Source organism: Cyanistes caeruleus, unplaced genomic scaffold (genome assembly GCF_971803275.1).
Source record: "Cyanistes caeruleus unplaced genomic scaffold, bCyaCae1.hap1.1 HAP1_SCAFFOLD_123, whole genome shotgun sequence".
Taxonomy (NCBI): Eukaryota; Metazoa; Chordata; class Aves; order Passeriformes; family Paridae; genus Cyanistes; species Cyanistes caeruleus.
In genome coordinates, this window is record NW_028255920.1 from 188,880 (window position 1) to 204,468 (window position 15,589).

The 15,589-nt window shown below is 49.5% G+C and overlaps 2 protein-coding genes across 2 annotated transcripts in view; both read right to left on the bottom strand.

Annotated features, from left to right (window-relative positions):
• LOC147646113 (serine/threonine-protein kinase PAK 1-like) overlaps positions 1–15,363 on the bottom strand; it is a 145,767-nt gene extending 130,404 nt beyond the window's left edge. Inside the window, exons 1-13 of the mRNA XM_086873917.1 lie at positions 15,119–15,363; positions 13,422–13,459; positions 11,366–12,979; positions 10,830–10,919; positions 10,259–10,430; positions 8,723–8,786; positions 7,978–8,026; positions 7,487–7,599; positions 6,777–6,894; positions 6,255–6,354; positions 5,594–5,790; positions 4,107–4,244; positions 2,848–2,990 (exon numbers count right to left, since the gene is read on the bottom strand). Coding sequence (XP_086730043.1) covers positions 2,871–2,990; positions 4,107–4,244; positions 5,594–5,790; positions 6,255–6,354; positions 6,777–6,894; positions 7,487–7,599; positions 7,978–8,026; positions 8,723–8,786; positions 10,259–10,430; positions 10,830–10,919; positions 11,366–11,788 — 1,584 coding nt within the window. The 5' untranslated portion in view covers positions 11,789–12,979; positions 13,422–13,459; positions 15,119–15,363 and the 3' untranslated portion in view covers positions 2,848–2,870. The remainder of the gene's footprint in view (positions 1–2,847; positions 2,991–4,106; positions 4,245–5,593; positions 5,791–6,254; positions 6,355–6,776; positions 6,895–7,486; positions 7,600–7,977; positions 8,027–8,722; positions 8,787–10,258; positions 10,431–10,829; positions 10,920–11,365; positions 12,980–13,421; positions 13,460–15,118) is intronic.
• LOC147646115 (uncharacterized) overlaps positions 1–15,589 on the bottom strand; it is a 146,464-nt gene that overhangs the window by 98,901 nt on the left and 31,974 nt on the right. The gene's annotated exons all lie outside the window — the stretch shown is intronic.

Below are 15,589 nucleotides of genomic sequence, written 5' to 3' on the forward strand. Positions count from 1 at the left end.
TTGTTTATTTCTATGGCTTTACTATAAGAATATTTTTGTTTCAATTACCATTTTTTCATTACTTTTCTATCTAATGTTTGACTTCTTTTTTTTTACTGACTTTGATGTTTTTTTGTTGTTTTTTTTGTGTGTTATTACTCTGTCCTCTTCTGTCCCTGGAGAGATGAAGAAGGTTTGTAGGTCTCATGTCTGTATTGAAAGGGTTAATATCTTGCCCAGGCTCATAATCTTCCTAGTGTTCCAAATAAATAGGTACTGTGAGGGATACATATCACAGGTGAGCACCCACTGCACAATCTGCTTTGGATTAAATCCCATCTCCGTCTTCATCAGCTCACAGTCACTGTGACACTATTCCTGCATGGAAGAAACAGGCTGGGATGGCCCTTTCTGCCTTTGGTCCTTTTATTGGCAAATGAAATATTCTATTTGAAAACCTTCAAACCCTGGAGTTTCTTTGTATTTTCACCTGAAAATGCTGCCAGCCGAGGTTCCCAAGTGTGTGGTACGTGTTTGTGTGCACAGAGCAAAGGTGTCAGCCTGTGTGCGTGGCCCGGGTGTCTGTCAATGTCCATTGAAGCAGACGGCTGGAAGGGGGCTCTGCCCGCCCTGCGCTGCTCCGGGGCTGGGGCTGGGCTGGCAGAGGCTGCAGAGCGCTCTGAGAGGCACAGCCTCAGCCCCGGCCGGCATCTTGTGCACGGTGGCACAGCCTCAGCCCCGGCCGGCATCTTGTGCACGGTGGCACAGCCTCAGCCCCGGCCGGCATCTTGTGCACGGTGGCACAGCCTCAGCCCCGGCCGGCATCTTGTGCACGGTGGCACAGCCTCAGCCCCGGCCGCCATCTTGTGCACGGTGGCACAGCCTCAGCCCCGGCCGCCATCTTGTGCATGGTGGCAGCTCTGAGGGCTGTGCGAGGGACGCTCTTCCCCAGCGCTGTTTCACGTCCTTTCCTTTCCCAGGATGGCATTTCGAAATGTTTCTTCGGCCCTATCAATACACAACTAACTGTCTTACTCACTTTATGCCTGGAAGGTTCTAAGAAGACAGTGAAAAGCATAGCGTGATTATGATGCACAAATAGTAGTCAAGAAAACAGTACTCCATAGTGTAGGGCCTACAGAGCAGGGATTCGTTTATTCAACACCAGGAGTGAGGGGGAAGCTCCACCACAAACTCACTTGTCCATTCTTTGCACAGGACAAGCTTTTAAACTTTTTTAACTTGATGGGCACATTCTACTTTCCTAAGCTTCATATTTTCTAATTCCATGATTGTGGAAGCCCATGCAGCAGGGCTCTGCATGTAGTTGTCAGCCTCCTGGTGGTTGTTTTTGATGAAGGCTCAGGAGCTAACTGAATTCAAAAGGCCTTTTTGTTACACTTCAACACTTATCTTTTCTGGGAATTCAACACAAACTTATGGTCAGTAAGTTCTGCAAGTTCTGTTGCTGTTTGAGGCCACATTGTGTCTTTCATTCAGCAATTCATGAAGAAAACACAAATTGCCTACTGAGACCCTTCTGCTCCCTTCCAAATCACTACTCAAGAACAAGCCTCAGGCACATGCCCATAGTCCCTCTCTGCCAGCAGCTCCGAGCTGCATTGCACAGTGCTTGCTGTGCCCCAGAGAGCACCAAGCAGGCTGGCCTGGTGTCCCTGAATATTTCTGCAAAACCCTCTGCATTTCACACCTTTGCTGTGGCTCAGTGCAGAGCTCCAGGATTGCAGGCGCTTGGTCCCAGAGCTGTGTGAGGCACTGGCTCATGCAGATGTGCCCTGACTTGCTGTCAGTGCCTCACGCTGGCCTCGGTTCCCCTGGCAGAAATGCCGTGCCTGAAGGACACTGCCCTGTGCTGGAGCCTGCGGAGCAGCCCGGCTCCCTCCCCCTGTGCCCAGAGTGCTGCACACACTGCTGACCATTGCCAGGAGTTCCAGGGCAGGCGGCAGAAGAGCAGCAATGGTCAGGCAGGGCAGCAGCCCTGGGCTGCTCTTTGCCTTTCTCTTCTCCTGTGCAGACTCCAGACAGCCCATGGCACCAGTGTGTGCTGTGCCCAGCACGGCGCCGCTTCCCCTCAGGAGCAGCCAGCTGCCAGCTTGGCTCTGAGAGCGGAGGATTTGCCTGGTGCCAGCAAGAGGCAGCCAGGGCCAGGCTGCTGCCTCTTGCAGCTCCAAGGGCCTCCTTCCAGCCTGCCTCTGCTGAAGCTCAGGCTTCTCCGGGCTCTGCCAGGGCTCTGCTGGGGCTCCAGCCTGGCCAAGGCCGGGCCCGCTCTCACCTCACAGTCGCTGACAGCTCTGCACCACAGGAGACCTTGCACAGCACCCTCACTGCTCTTTCTGCTTTCTCTCTTCAGCCAGACTCTCCTCCAGCCAAAGAGATTTCTCTTAGGGATACAAATCCAAGTGGCAGGAACCCAAATACTCTCGAGTCACATCTGCACAGCCTGCATCTGCATGGGATGTTTGTGTTGCACTGCTCCTCCTTTGGTTTTTCCTGCAAATTCCATTGCTGTTTCTACCTCAAATAGAAATGTCAGAGCTGGGCAAAACTTGTCCAGTTGGCCATATTCCAAAGGCATTGTGGTCTGGAGAGGATGAATGAAGAGGAGCCTTCCCCCCTTACAAACTGTACCAAAGAAGCCATCAATGTCACTTTCCACCTCTGATAAAAAACTGACAATTCAGAAGGAAATGTTGAGCTTTCTCACAGGGTCAGAAGGAGAGAAATGTTCCAAAGGAGTTGAGATTTTAGAAATTTTATTTAAAATCCTACTCTACAATCCTACACTACAAACCTACACTACAAACCTACACTACCATCCTACTCTATAATCCTACTCTACAACCCTACTCTATAATCCTACTCTAAGTTTTTCATGGAGAAGACAGTTTATAAATTGATTGAGGCATTCCTGCCTCCTCCTTCCACTTCTTCACGGCAACAATGAGAGGTGCCAGGCTGGACCCAGGCATGGCCGATGTTATAAATTGATGCTGCAGAAAGGAAATGAAAACAACAAGAAAGCATGATTTTCCAAGCTAAGAGCTTCAAAGGCAGGGGAATACTTTTTAAATGAAATGGGGATTGAGTCAGAGTAGGTCAGGAGCATGGGGCAAGAGTGGCACAGGTTGCCCCAAGAGCTGGTAGGTGGCCCACCCCTGGAAATATCTGAGGTGTGAGTATCCTGATCTCTTGAAAGATGTCCCTGCTCATTGCAGGACACAGACTAGATGACCTTTCCATGTCCCTGTGTGTTAGTTTGAGATGAATTGACATTTAGGGAAAGAAGTAAGATACCCCGCACGGAAGTGATTTCTTTGAGAGAAGCTGCTGGGAGCTTCCCCTGTGTCTGAGACAGGCCAATGGCTGGCTAGTTCTGAGAACTGACAACATTTTGCACCATTTAGAAATGAGATGCGCCTCTGTGATGATGCACATTTTGAAAAGCACCAGCCCGGGCACTGGCCCTCTTTGCTTCCGGAGCCCGAAGGTAACGGAGCTCTGGTGAGGCCGGCCCTGCTCGCCCACAGCCTGTGCTCCTGGGGGAGGCCGGGCCAGAGCCCAGCGGCTCCCGGGCGGGGGATGGAGGCTGCGGGACCCCAGCCCCAGGCTGGGCCAGGCCACGGCTGCTGACATCTTGCCCACACTAAACCCTCTCCCCGGCGTGCAGCGACGGCTCCAGGCCGAGCCTCCCCTCCCAGCGGCTCCCGGGCAGAGAGAGGGGCCCAGCACAGCCTGAAATCCAACACCGTGACTGCCATGACCTGGGTGAGATTGAACCCTTTCACTGCACAGATGAGACCTTTCTTATTCTTGTGGGCCTGATAATAAAATTTGTTATTCCTTTGAAGTTTGAAGCCTGTTTTGCCCTTCTCCTAATCCAGAGCTCCCAGCAAGAAATGAGTAAGTGCCCTGGTGATTTTAGCCAGCGCTAAAACCCAGCACTCCCTGCCAGCCCAGCCCAGTCTAGGATTGCTCCCCACTGTCAGCTGAACAGCACCAAAGTTGGAAGTGAGGAGGATGGGGGCTCATCTGATGCCTTGGATTTCAGTGGAGGAGGAGCCCATCCCTGGGACACTGTTTCACCTGCAGCCCTTTTGGCATTTTACCTGCAGCAGCTCCTTGGCAGACCAGCGCTGCGCCTCGCCTTTCTGCAGGCAGCAGCTCAGGAAGTCACGCAGCAAAGGCGAGAATTGCTCGGGCTGCCGCAGCTGTGGGGTCCCTTCTGTGGCTATGTGGAATTTAGCCTGGGGAAAAAGGAAACACAAGGCTCCACCTGCTTCTTTCCCATCTGGAACTGCTCTCCCAGAGCCCATTGTTTAAGCTCCACTCTGCAGTGGCAGTTTTTGCCCTGGCAGAGAGGCAGAGATGACTTTCCTGTAGCATTTGGATGACAACTTTCCTGTATCATGAAAAAACCCAAGCCCCAAAGCCACAGCTTTGCTAACATCCAGCAGATCTTGCCTTGGCAGCTGATTTCATTGCCTGCTCTAGTTAGTGGCAACTACATCAGCAAATACATGTTTCCTTCTCGGAGGATTCCCAGCAGCTTGGCAGCCTTTTTGGAAGAGGGATTTTGCTATTCTAACTAACTGTACTATTCCAAGGATTCTTATGTGAAAAGAATCTCTGCAGTGCTTGTTGGTCCCTTAAGCACAGCTGCCATAAAACAAAACTCATCCAGCTTATTGTCTTGTTCTTGAAAATGATGGTAATTGGAAGAAAAGAAAGGAAATGCAGCAGGTGTTCCTCAGGGAAGGAAACAAACCTTTGGAATCTCATTTTCAACACAGACACATTAAGATGCCTCCACAAATGTATTGGGTTGAAAATGCCTGTTTGGGCACACAGGAGCCACCTGCAGCTCTGTCTCTCAGCACTCTGAAAATTTCAGGTTCCCTTATGTGGCAAAAGGAAAATATTCATGGTGAAATCAGAAGTGTCATCCCTGTGGTAACCCTGTGCTCATTGGATTCTCAAGTCAATGCATTAACGCTGTGCCCATCCCAGAAAGTGCCAGGAAACAAACAGGAGGTTTTGGCAGGCTCTCCCCGTCACCAGGCTCCAGCTTGGTGATATGGAGAAAGTGGCTTGGGTTAGGAAAGAAGGTGGTCACTGAGTGTCCCAGCAGCACTGCACAAGAAGCAGAAGAGACTCTGGCTTTACAGCCTCATCTCTGGGTTTCAGACAAGTTTCCCTGTGAGAAGAATGGGGCTGCACTTCTTCTCTCAAAAGCACTGTTTTAGAAACTTGGTTTGGTTTGAGTTTCTTTGCTTCATTTCTGGAAAGATAACAGCAGCTCTGAGATGCTTGTTTCCTATTCTTGGGGCCATCTACACAGCCAAAAGAGCTGGAACGACTTGTAAGGCAAAGCAAAATGCTGCCTGAGAATGGAGATGGTTTGGGCGAGGTAAGGCTTGAGTTCCCCCAGTGCTGCAACCAAAGCTCCAGCAGATGCTGATGTGCTGCAGGGCCATTTGTAGAAGGGGCCTTGGTGGAAGTACTTCCAGCAGATGGCCATGGGATTTTGTGCAGTGAGCAGAGAACACGGGACAGGTGAGAAAGACAGCGGGATCAGAGAGTATTTGCTCCTTACCGATCGAGCAGTGAAACTGTCATAAGGAGTTTTTTGTTCGGCCATTTCAATTGCCACAATTCCAAAAGACCACACGTCCACTTTGGGGCCATATGGTTGACGTTTCACCACTTCAGGTGCCATCCACCAAGGAGTCCCGATCACCGAGCACCGCTGATTTTGCTCAGGGGTGAGCTGAGCAGAAAGGCCAAAATCAGCTGAGGAGAAAGCAAAATACTCTTTTAATTTTAATACTCTCAATTAGGAAACCAAGCCAGAGAATTCCCCGGTAGAAGTTTGAGAATGTGCAGTTGAATTTCCTGGACAACACTCCCTGCTCTGTTTCCTTAGGGCTTTAGCCAAGGAAATATGAATTGGCTACTTCAAACATCCCCCCATTTCTTACACTTCCTCCAGCAGTGCCTTTTGTTCCCCTGAAGGTTTAGATTGCAGCTCCCTCCCTCTGGAAGGAACACACACAGACACACACAGAGCAATAGCACTCTTGGCTGCTTGTGGTTCCTTGTCATAGCTGTGTGCACACTGCAACTGTGCCTTCAGCCCACAGCAGGGGGGACCCCTGCACTGCCAGCAGCAGCATTTTTGGGGAGCTGGCAGTCACTGAAAGCAGCCCCACACCCCCCATTCCTGGAAGGCTGAAGCTGAGCAAGAATACACTGACCCAGCTTGACAGAGCCGTCGGTTCTGAGAAGGATGTTGTTGCTCTTGACATCTCGATGGATCACGTGGTTGGAGTGAAGAAAATCCAGTCCTTGCAGGCACTGAGAGAGAAAAGAGAACCGGGGGGCAAAAAGTAGTGCTGTGAGTTCATCCCACAAGAAAGGAAACAGCTGTGGAAGGTTCCCTTTGCAGGGGAATGGGGAGGAATGGCAGAACACAGCGCCATTGAGAGCAAGAGCCTGCTGCTCCCACAGTAGCAGAGCAGCACCTTTCTCAGTGGAGAAGTGCAAATGCCAATGCAAGAGACAGAGCTAGAATACAAGAGCAGGGGATAAGAGTACAGGAAGTGAGTCCAGTGAGTGTAGGGGCACTGGCAGACAGTTCCCTTGAGATGCTCTTGCTTGCCCATAGCCGAGGAGCAGCACAGAAACCAAGCTTGGCCCATGAAATCACTCCCATTCTGAGCCCCTGTTTCCCAGACAATGCAGCTCAAGGCCTTGGAAGCACAGATGGGATCCCTGACCTCCTGACTGACAGCTGCAATCTCTCCTTCAGACATTTGAATCTCGTCGATGAGATCTCTCAGAGTGCCTCCGTCCATGTACTCCATCACCAACCAGAGTTCCTCATGCACAAGGTAGCTGAAAAAAGGAAACAAGGCCATGCAGGTGAACATGCACGGCTAGGTTGGTTTTTTGCTTGAGTCTTGTTTCTGGGTCCCTTGGAGACAAGGGCAGAAGAAAAGGCATAGACATTGCCTCTAGGCTGTGCAGTGTTTGCAGTCTGTGCTGTCTCAAGGAGAAAGGCAGTTTAGGAAGAGCCCAGATAAAAAACCTGTCACGCATGGCATTTCTGGAAATAAGCACCTAGTCTTCCTGGCATGCACAGCAATGGAAAAGAGGGGCAACAATGCAAGGGCAATCCTCTCTTGGATGGTTCATCAGCATTTAAGAAACTTGAAAAACTCAAGCCCAAAGAACTGTGGAGGCAATGAACTTAGAAGGTGTTGAATTCTTAAGATAGGGCTGATGCAGGGTTTTGAACAATTTTCAGTCTGCATTTGCCAGGGTGGATTCATGCAGACAAAATGCAGTCTCTTCCCATCCATTGGAGATAAGTAGAGAAATAATCATTAACAACTCTATTTCCTGCCACTGACCAAAGTGGGGTTTTAAGCTCTCATGCTTGTAGTATGTAAAGAAACATTCAAGGGATAGGACCGTGACCACTCACCTGGCTAAGTAATTCACGATCCTGGGACTCCTATTACTCTCCATGATCCTGATTTCATTCATGGTTAGTATCTTCCTATTCACTCCTTGCACATTTATTTTCTTTATGGCCACCTCAAATGACATTGAAAAGGAGTAATTTGAGAAAATTGATAGCATGAGACCACAACACACATGGAGCAAGTGATTTTGGAATGGCACAGCCAAGCTGTGCCCAAGTGCCTTGTGATTAGACCTCATCACTGGAGTAATTAGGGAGTGACATTGCAACAGCCCATTTCTCTGCTCCCTTGGGGGCCAGTTACAGGACATGTGGCCACTGGCGATTTGCCTTGTCCACAAAGCCTGTTCCAAGTGCAATTTGCAGGCTGGCTCCAGTCTGTGCTTCTTGTGCCTTTTCAGCACAGCTCTACTCAAAGCTCCAGCCACAGCTGTCAGCAGTGGGGAAAGGCCTGGAGAGCAGCAGAGGCTGCAGGGGCTGTTGACATTTACCTCTCCTCCTGTTGCCATGTCAAGTGCTCTGGAAACCTCTCCAAAACCCCTAGAAACAAAACAGCAGCAAAGAAAGGAGAAGCCATTTAGATCTTGCACTGAAAGCCAGTCCAGACAGGAGAGCTCTGCTGTAAATGCCTAAAAGCTGCAGGTTGCAGGAGGGGTCTGCCAGAAGGCAGATGATGCATTTTCCCCTCAAGTGCCTGGGCACTGGGCCTGTTCCTGAAGCCTTGGGCTTTACTGCCTCAGCTCCAAAAGGCAGCTTATTCCTTCATCTCGGCTATCAGCTTCTAAACTGTGCAATTCTAATCCTGAGCACGGAGTATTTCCTTTAGCAAACTCTTGGAGAGAAATGTTCCTGAGAACTGTTATCTGACAGCTCTCATTGGGGGTAGGTTGTGCTTTCAGGCAAGCAAGATTCTTCTCCTTTCATTAGTGTGGCCAGATGATTTGGAGACATCCAAAAATGTGAAGGAAATGAATCCTGAGCTGTCCCACACTTGAGAGACAAGCAGATTTCCCAGGTTCTGTTCCTTGCTGCAGGCAAGACCTTGGCAGCATGGAGATGTCTTTGACAATGCCTTCTGAGCACACTTGACAAATTCTGGCCAGTACTGAGACATGGGGCAGACTAAGCCCGCTGTCTAAACATGTGGACAACTTGTCTGACTTCCCACTTGATGGATATTCCCCCAGTGAAACACCTGGCCCATGGCTGTGTAGAAGTGACTGTGGTTGGACTCACCCGCTGCCAAGACTTTCCAGTTCAATGTATTTTGTGATGGGATTTTCCTTGTTCACCATCCTCCCTGAGGGAAACAAAATGCAAGATGCTGACTTTCAGGCAGAGATCCGAACTTGCAGGAGATGCCAAAGGCAGCCCCGCTGTCTGGGGCTCTGAACCCTCTGTGGTCAGCTGGGCAGCAAGCACAGCAGCAACAAGACAGGCAGTTGTGCAGTACAAATGGGCAGCAGAGAGACTGATTTTGTCCAGTCCTTGGAAGGAAATGAAGCACAGAGGGCACAGCAGGGCACAGCACAAGGCTGGCAAAGGCCAAGCATGAGCACTGACAAGCAATGGCAAGAAGACACAGCCAGCCTGAGCCCCTGACAAGCTGTGGCCCCCGTTCAGGACACACCAGCATTGCCTTGGAGATCAGACACAGCCAGGTGCAGATCAAGGCCCTTTTGTGTCCCAGCAGGTGAAGGTAGACACCAAATCAGCTGGGATCTTTTCTCAGCCCCACCAGGTCTTTTCTGAGAGCACAGCACTGGCAGCTGTTATGGGCAAGAAGCAGATTAAATGGGTTGTGCTGCAGAATCACAGAGGGCTTGATGTGTTTTCCCAGAGACTGATCTGAGCAGGGCTTGGGCCAATAGGTAGGATTCTAAGAGTCATGGGAATGGCTGGGAATCAGGGATGAAAACGTGCCATGGATCTGAGGAATACACAGCACAGGGGCTGCAGGCTCGCTCCTGAGAAATGCCTGCAGTGCTGTTTTATCTGATCACACCATGTGGATGTGTCTCTTGGACACATCTTTAGAAAAATAAAACTAGGATATTAATTACAGATTGTTATACAAGTATCTGTTTCTTCATTGTGGGCCCAATGAAAACATCTCTTGCTCTCTGTTTCTGCTGTCACCTGATGTTCTTTCAAAGGAGTCCTCACTGACAAAAATACAGCATTCTCATAAAAACCTTGTAGATGTAGTAGAGGCAATAAAAACAGTCCTAAAAATGACACCAGTAAGACACATGGGGCAGAACAGCTCTTTCAGGATGGAGAAAAAAAAAACTACCAAAAAACCACCAAAACCAAAACAAAAATCTATAAAAAACACCACACAGAAAACAGAACCACAACAAAAAGACAAATCCCAAATCAGTTTCTGTGAAGTTTTTGGTGCTGACAACAGGTGGGAAGTCGGGAGTCTAAGGAGAATTTAGGAATTAAATACTCTGTTCAGTTTGGCCACTACCACACAGAACTTGCATAGATCATTTGCTAGGCCACAGCCTCCTGCTGATCCAAGAACAATTCCTGCTTCTGCCTTTAGTGGCAAGGGAATGCCAGGCAAAGCCGAGCCAGTCCAAGCTGCCCTCAGAGGCAGCAGGAACAGCCAGAGCGCTCTCTCGCTGCCTCAGAGCACAGCAGTTCCTGTGGGGAGTCCTAAATGTCTCTGGGACACCAAAGTGAGGAGGATCATTTGCTACAGCTCTGCTGGCACGTGCACACAATACACTGTCCCTCAGACAAGAAATACACCAGACGTACTCAGTTGCTCCACGAAGTCTCCCAGGCTCTCCTGGAGCTGAGCAGCAGATGTGTCACTGCTGGAAATGGACAAACTGCCCCGGCTCCACTGCTCAGCTTGGGCAACAAAGGCTCCTTTAGATGCTGCTGCTGCTGCTGCTGCAGCAGATTGAATGGAAGAGCCTGTGTAGATCTGCGAGAAGAAAGGAGTTTGTGTCAGAAAGCTGGCTGGCAGAGATTACCCCGAGTTCCCTTTTCAAATGCAAGCCCTTAGGAAGTTGCTGTTAGCCACATGCAAAGCTCATCAACTGGATTTTTTGGATGCCCACTTCTGGAACCAAATGGTCAAAACCCAAGGTTGGTTTTAATCAAGTTGATGGCCAGTTTCATATTCCATTTTCCTGGATTTTCTCAAGGATGACTGCAACAACGACCATTCCACTTCCTCCCACGGATCCCTTTCCCCCTCCAAGGGCTGCAGACACATTTGCAGCTCCTTGTTCTAATGTTGGAGCTCCTCCCCCTCAGTCCTCTTTTCCTGCACCATCTTCAGAAGGTGCTCAGCCTGCAGCACTTGTGCTTGGGACAGTACCTGTGCCTCCCGCCGACCTTGGGGCTCTTCATCAGCCGGCATTTGCTGGAAGCCTTCGCAGGCTGCCAGGTGAGATATCAACACATCCACCTCAAGTCAAAGAGAACAAAGCAGTCAGAGACCACAGCTTGTCCCTGTGTGCCAAGGCTCATTGACTGTGAGCAAAGGGAAAGAGCAGCACAGCAGCAGATTCACCAAGGCATACAGACAGCTTGCAGCTTGTATTCCAAATCTGTCTGGGGGACTGTGTTCACTTGCAAAAAGCCCTGAAGAAACAAGGAGAGCAGGAGCAGGCCAGCAGGAATCCCTTGAGATGAGTGCTGGCAAAAGGGGCAAATGACTGGTGCCACTGTCCAGGGCAGCAGCTGAGATTGAGCACAGCAGGAAATGTCCTTCCAAGCAGCTGGGATAGACACTACAGCAGGATGGCACTGAGAGGCATCAGCCCAGCCCCCTGCTGCTCTGCAGAGGAAAGGCAAGAAGGGCAGAAAGCACCAGACTGCAGTGACTGCTGTGCCTATCGCTCTTTCACTCACTCGATTTTCTAGAGCCTCTTGCTGCTGAGCGAGGAGATCTAATTTCTCTTGGATGATTCTCCTTTCTTCCTCCAGCCTGTTCTCTCTTGCCCTGATCCTAGCCTCAGCTTCCTGCAGCTCTGCCAGAAGCTCCTCCTCGGAGGCCTGTGAAGAGCGACAGAGAGGAATTTCCATGAGTGGAGTGTCTGCCTCACTTTCACTCACCTGGTTTCGTTGATTTCCTCTCTGCCAGTGGAGATTCATCTCCTCCTCGATGTTTCTCCTTTCTTCCTCAGGCCTCCTCTTCACTGCCATGATGGCCATCGGAGCTTCGGGCAGCTCTGCCTGGGGCTCTGCCTCGATGTTCTGTACACACAAATGGAGAGCAAGTGCCTGGGAGCTGCCCTTTTCAGGCCTGCCCTGCCACTCCTGCCCTTCTGACATCCACACTCTTGTTAGAAATCCTGCTCATTCAGGAGACAAGGATGTGTGCAATTGGATCCTCTGCTGCAGCTCAGAGAGCCTCTATGGCCACCTCAGGATATGGAAGAGGACCAAGGTATTTCTCCTCCCTCTTTTGTCAGCTGAGAATTCTGAGTGGCAGTGACAGAGATCCTCAAAAGGCCCCACCAACAAATTAATTGACACACCCCTAGGGATGCCAATGAAGGAAGCCATGTGTCATGTAATGCATGTATGACCAAAGTCACCAAAAACCACCTAAACCATGGAATTGTCTCACCTCACTAGGACAGGCAGAAATTTATAGGTTAAACAGGGAGTGTCAGGACAGAAGAGGCAGGAGGAGGAAAACAGCTCTGAGGAGAAAAAACAACCATCTCTAAAGGGGTTCTTAGCAACAAAAGACAGCACTCAAGGACTTGCAGCTTTGCCCCCACACTAGGCTCCAATGCAGTTTCCAAAGCTGCAGACTTCACCACAAAACGTATCAAGAGAAACTTGCCACTTGTGGATTTTGCCTCAGAAGAAGGGTTCAGAACTACACAGTTTGTTTCTTTGGCCACACAGGACAAGAATGGCCGGCCACAGCTTCATGGACAACACAATCATCTCCTTGCAGCTTATCAAAAGCCAAAAGACAGGTGGCCTAAAAGACTCTGCAGAAGTGAAGAATTACTCCAGAAAACTGCAGAACACTTCTCCAGGTCATGCAGAGGTTTCCAAAAAGGGACAGCAAACAAAGCAAGCCCTGTGAGCCCCAGAAATGCCGTGTGAGCCCTTGGCCATGGCTTGGCAGAAGCCAAGAGACAGAGCTTCCCTGAGCCAAGCAGCCAGCTGCTCACCCGCAGGCAGCAGCGCTTTGGGGCCTCAGCACGACGGCTCAAAGCCCAATTTCCAGCTGCCACGGGATGGGGGAATGGCTGGGTGCTGGCAGGACTCCAGCACTCAGCATCCTCAGCCAGCAACAGCAAGTGCTGGCTGCTCAGAAACTTGCAGCTCTGCCTTGCACTAAAGACAGCAGCACCCAGCACTGGCACTTACTGTCTGGGCATGGTCAGGCTGGGCTGTGACCACAGCTGGAGGCTCGTGCTCCTTTTGCTCATTTTGCTCCTCTTTGGCCTCTTCTCCAGGAGCAGAGGGAGCCACAGCAGAGTCTGCTCTTGCTTCTGGGCTCTGTGGACAGATGGTGGAGTTAGGGACAGGCAGCTCCTATCATTTAGAACCTTATTTCTATTCAGTTCTATTTCTACAACCAGCTCTACCAAGCACAAATCATCAGCTTTGATAGCAATGGGATTCTAAGTCTCTCCAAGTAAATTAAAATGGGTTAATTCAGCCAGGCTGCAAATAGCTCTGAATTAGAGAGTTCACCCTGGCTACTATCAGCAAGCAACGTTCTCTCTGCAAATCTGAGCTTTGAGTTCTTTTAAAGCTCTGCAATGGAAAATTAGGAAATAGCCAACAATGCCTTTGCTATTGCTGTTGTAAACATGGAAATGGATCTTCTTTCAGCCCACCCAGCTGGCCCTCTGCACTCTACTGCCACAGGCCAAGCTCACAGTTCCCTGCACAATTCTGAAACACCAGGAACATCAAATGTTCCTTTCTGACTCACCTCAGGATCGGCACCTCTGAACACACGGCTCAGATGACCTGCAGTGGGCAAGGAAAATGAACCAAATTCTTTGAGAAAACTGGAGAGAACCGTGGCCTATTTAGAACAGCATCTGAGAAGATCTCCCAGTCTGCATTTTCAAAGGTGTCCTGCTTGACTGGTGTGGTTTAAAGCAGCAACTAAAAAATCACTAGGAAACTTACTTATTTCTGGCTGTGAGATATGGATTAGAACAAGAGCAAAACAGGCTTAAAACTTAAATGGAATAAAGAAAGTTTATTGACAAAAACTACAAGAATAAGAAACCAGAATAAAACTTCCAGAACAACCCTTTTCTCCCCCACTACCCAACCATTCCCTTGTTTACATGACAACATGGAGACAAAAAACTTTGGATCTTTGGTGTTTACAACAGTCCCAATTCCTGCTAGAGTCTTTTCATCAGTCTTTGCAGAGAAACAGAAGTCTTCTTCTGCTATCTATGGAGTTTTTCACATGAAAACTATCTTTCTTCATAGCTTTCTATTTCTCTGATGCCAGCTGCCCAGAAATCTGCCATCAGTTGTCTCCTCCCATTTCCCATCACTCTGAGGTGTGTTATGGGTCATGAGTCCAGGGATGTCATTTTTATGAATGAGTTATTCAAAGGCAAAAGTTCTCTATCTGTTTTTCTGAGCCCCCCTGGAAACAGAAGTTTTCTTTTTTGCTTCTTAAAAGACACAAATCTTCAACTATTACTTCTCCCCCTCTGTTCCAGCATCTCACAGTGTCACAACTACTTCATCATTTGCTCAAAATCCACACTTGGAAACTCTCCATTCCTCCCAATATACTCTGTCATGAATTAAAGGAGATTTTTTCAGAACACTACTGTCCATGCCCATAGCTTTAACAGAAAAATATTTCAGCTTATTAAAGCATCTCCTTCTTTCTCTTCCCCCTCTAAATTTAATTTGTTTCTTCACTCTCTTTGATGGGTTGATGGTTGATCACTCCCTCTCCCTCTCTCTGGAAAAAAAGGATTAATCTGCAAGTCTCATGCAGGTAGTAAAAGAGTTAAAATCTTGCTAAAGCTGCAGATGTTGATGGTGTCAGGTTTCAGTTCAGTGGCAGAAACTGCAAACCAAGTCAGGCTGGCCGGCTCCGTTTCTCCCCCCACCCCGCCCTCTGCAGCCTTGTCCGGCCTGGAGCGGGGGAGGAGGCCGAGACAGAGCCCTGTGACCTCGTCAGAAGCCAGAAACCAAAGAGAGCAAGAAATTCCCGGCCTCACATCTTCAGGTGGTGTTCACAGGTTGATCTCACTTCTCAATAGTTAAAACCGCTGCCAATTCTCACCCATGGCCAGGAATTAGTCAGGAGAAAAAACTCCCATCAGCCTCCAGCAGTTTCAACTTCCCCAGCTCTCAGAGCTATCTTAAAAGTAAAGTCACCCCAAGAGATTGAGCCAGCAAAGTGAGGAAATGACAGACTCTGCTGCCACAGGCTCTCCCGTGGAGGGAACAGAAGCCCTGCAAATGCTGCCCGCAGCCCCCTGGCTACAGACACCCCGTGTTTTGCTGAAGGTGTTGACAGGAGCTTTACCAAACCAGGGGCATCCTCATGGTCTTTGTGTTTCAATAGCAACCCGGTCACTAAGAAAGAGCAGGGAGACCTACAAAAGCCAGCTCAGGTTCCAGCCAGGGAAAACCTCTACTTACGTGCCAGGTTGGTCAGATAATAGCCGGAATATCCAATGACATAAATGGTGCAAACGGCAACAGTGAGCTGCTCCATCATTGTAGCACTGCTGTGCCAGTTTGCACACTCTGCTCCACCACAAAAACAAACAAGGCTCCTGTCAGTGTGCAGCTGCCCACTGACAAACGCCTCAAGCAGGAGGATGCTCCTGCACTGAGCAAGCCCAAGAGCTGCTCTGAGCCTGAGGCCTTCCGTGCACCAAGGCAACCTTGGGATGTCACCACGACAAGGTGGCATCCATGCCCTGACATCACAAAGCCAATGCTCTGCGCTGCTCTGGGAATTGATGCAGAGCAACCCAACCTTCCCTACAGCAAACACAAAATTGCCTGGCAGGTTCTCCTCTGTCACAAAGGGTCACAAATCCTTTGCTGGGCTGTGGGAAATGACAGAAACTTCCACAGATACTGAAGGGTTTAATTTACAGCCTT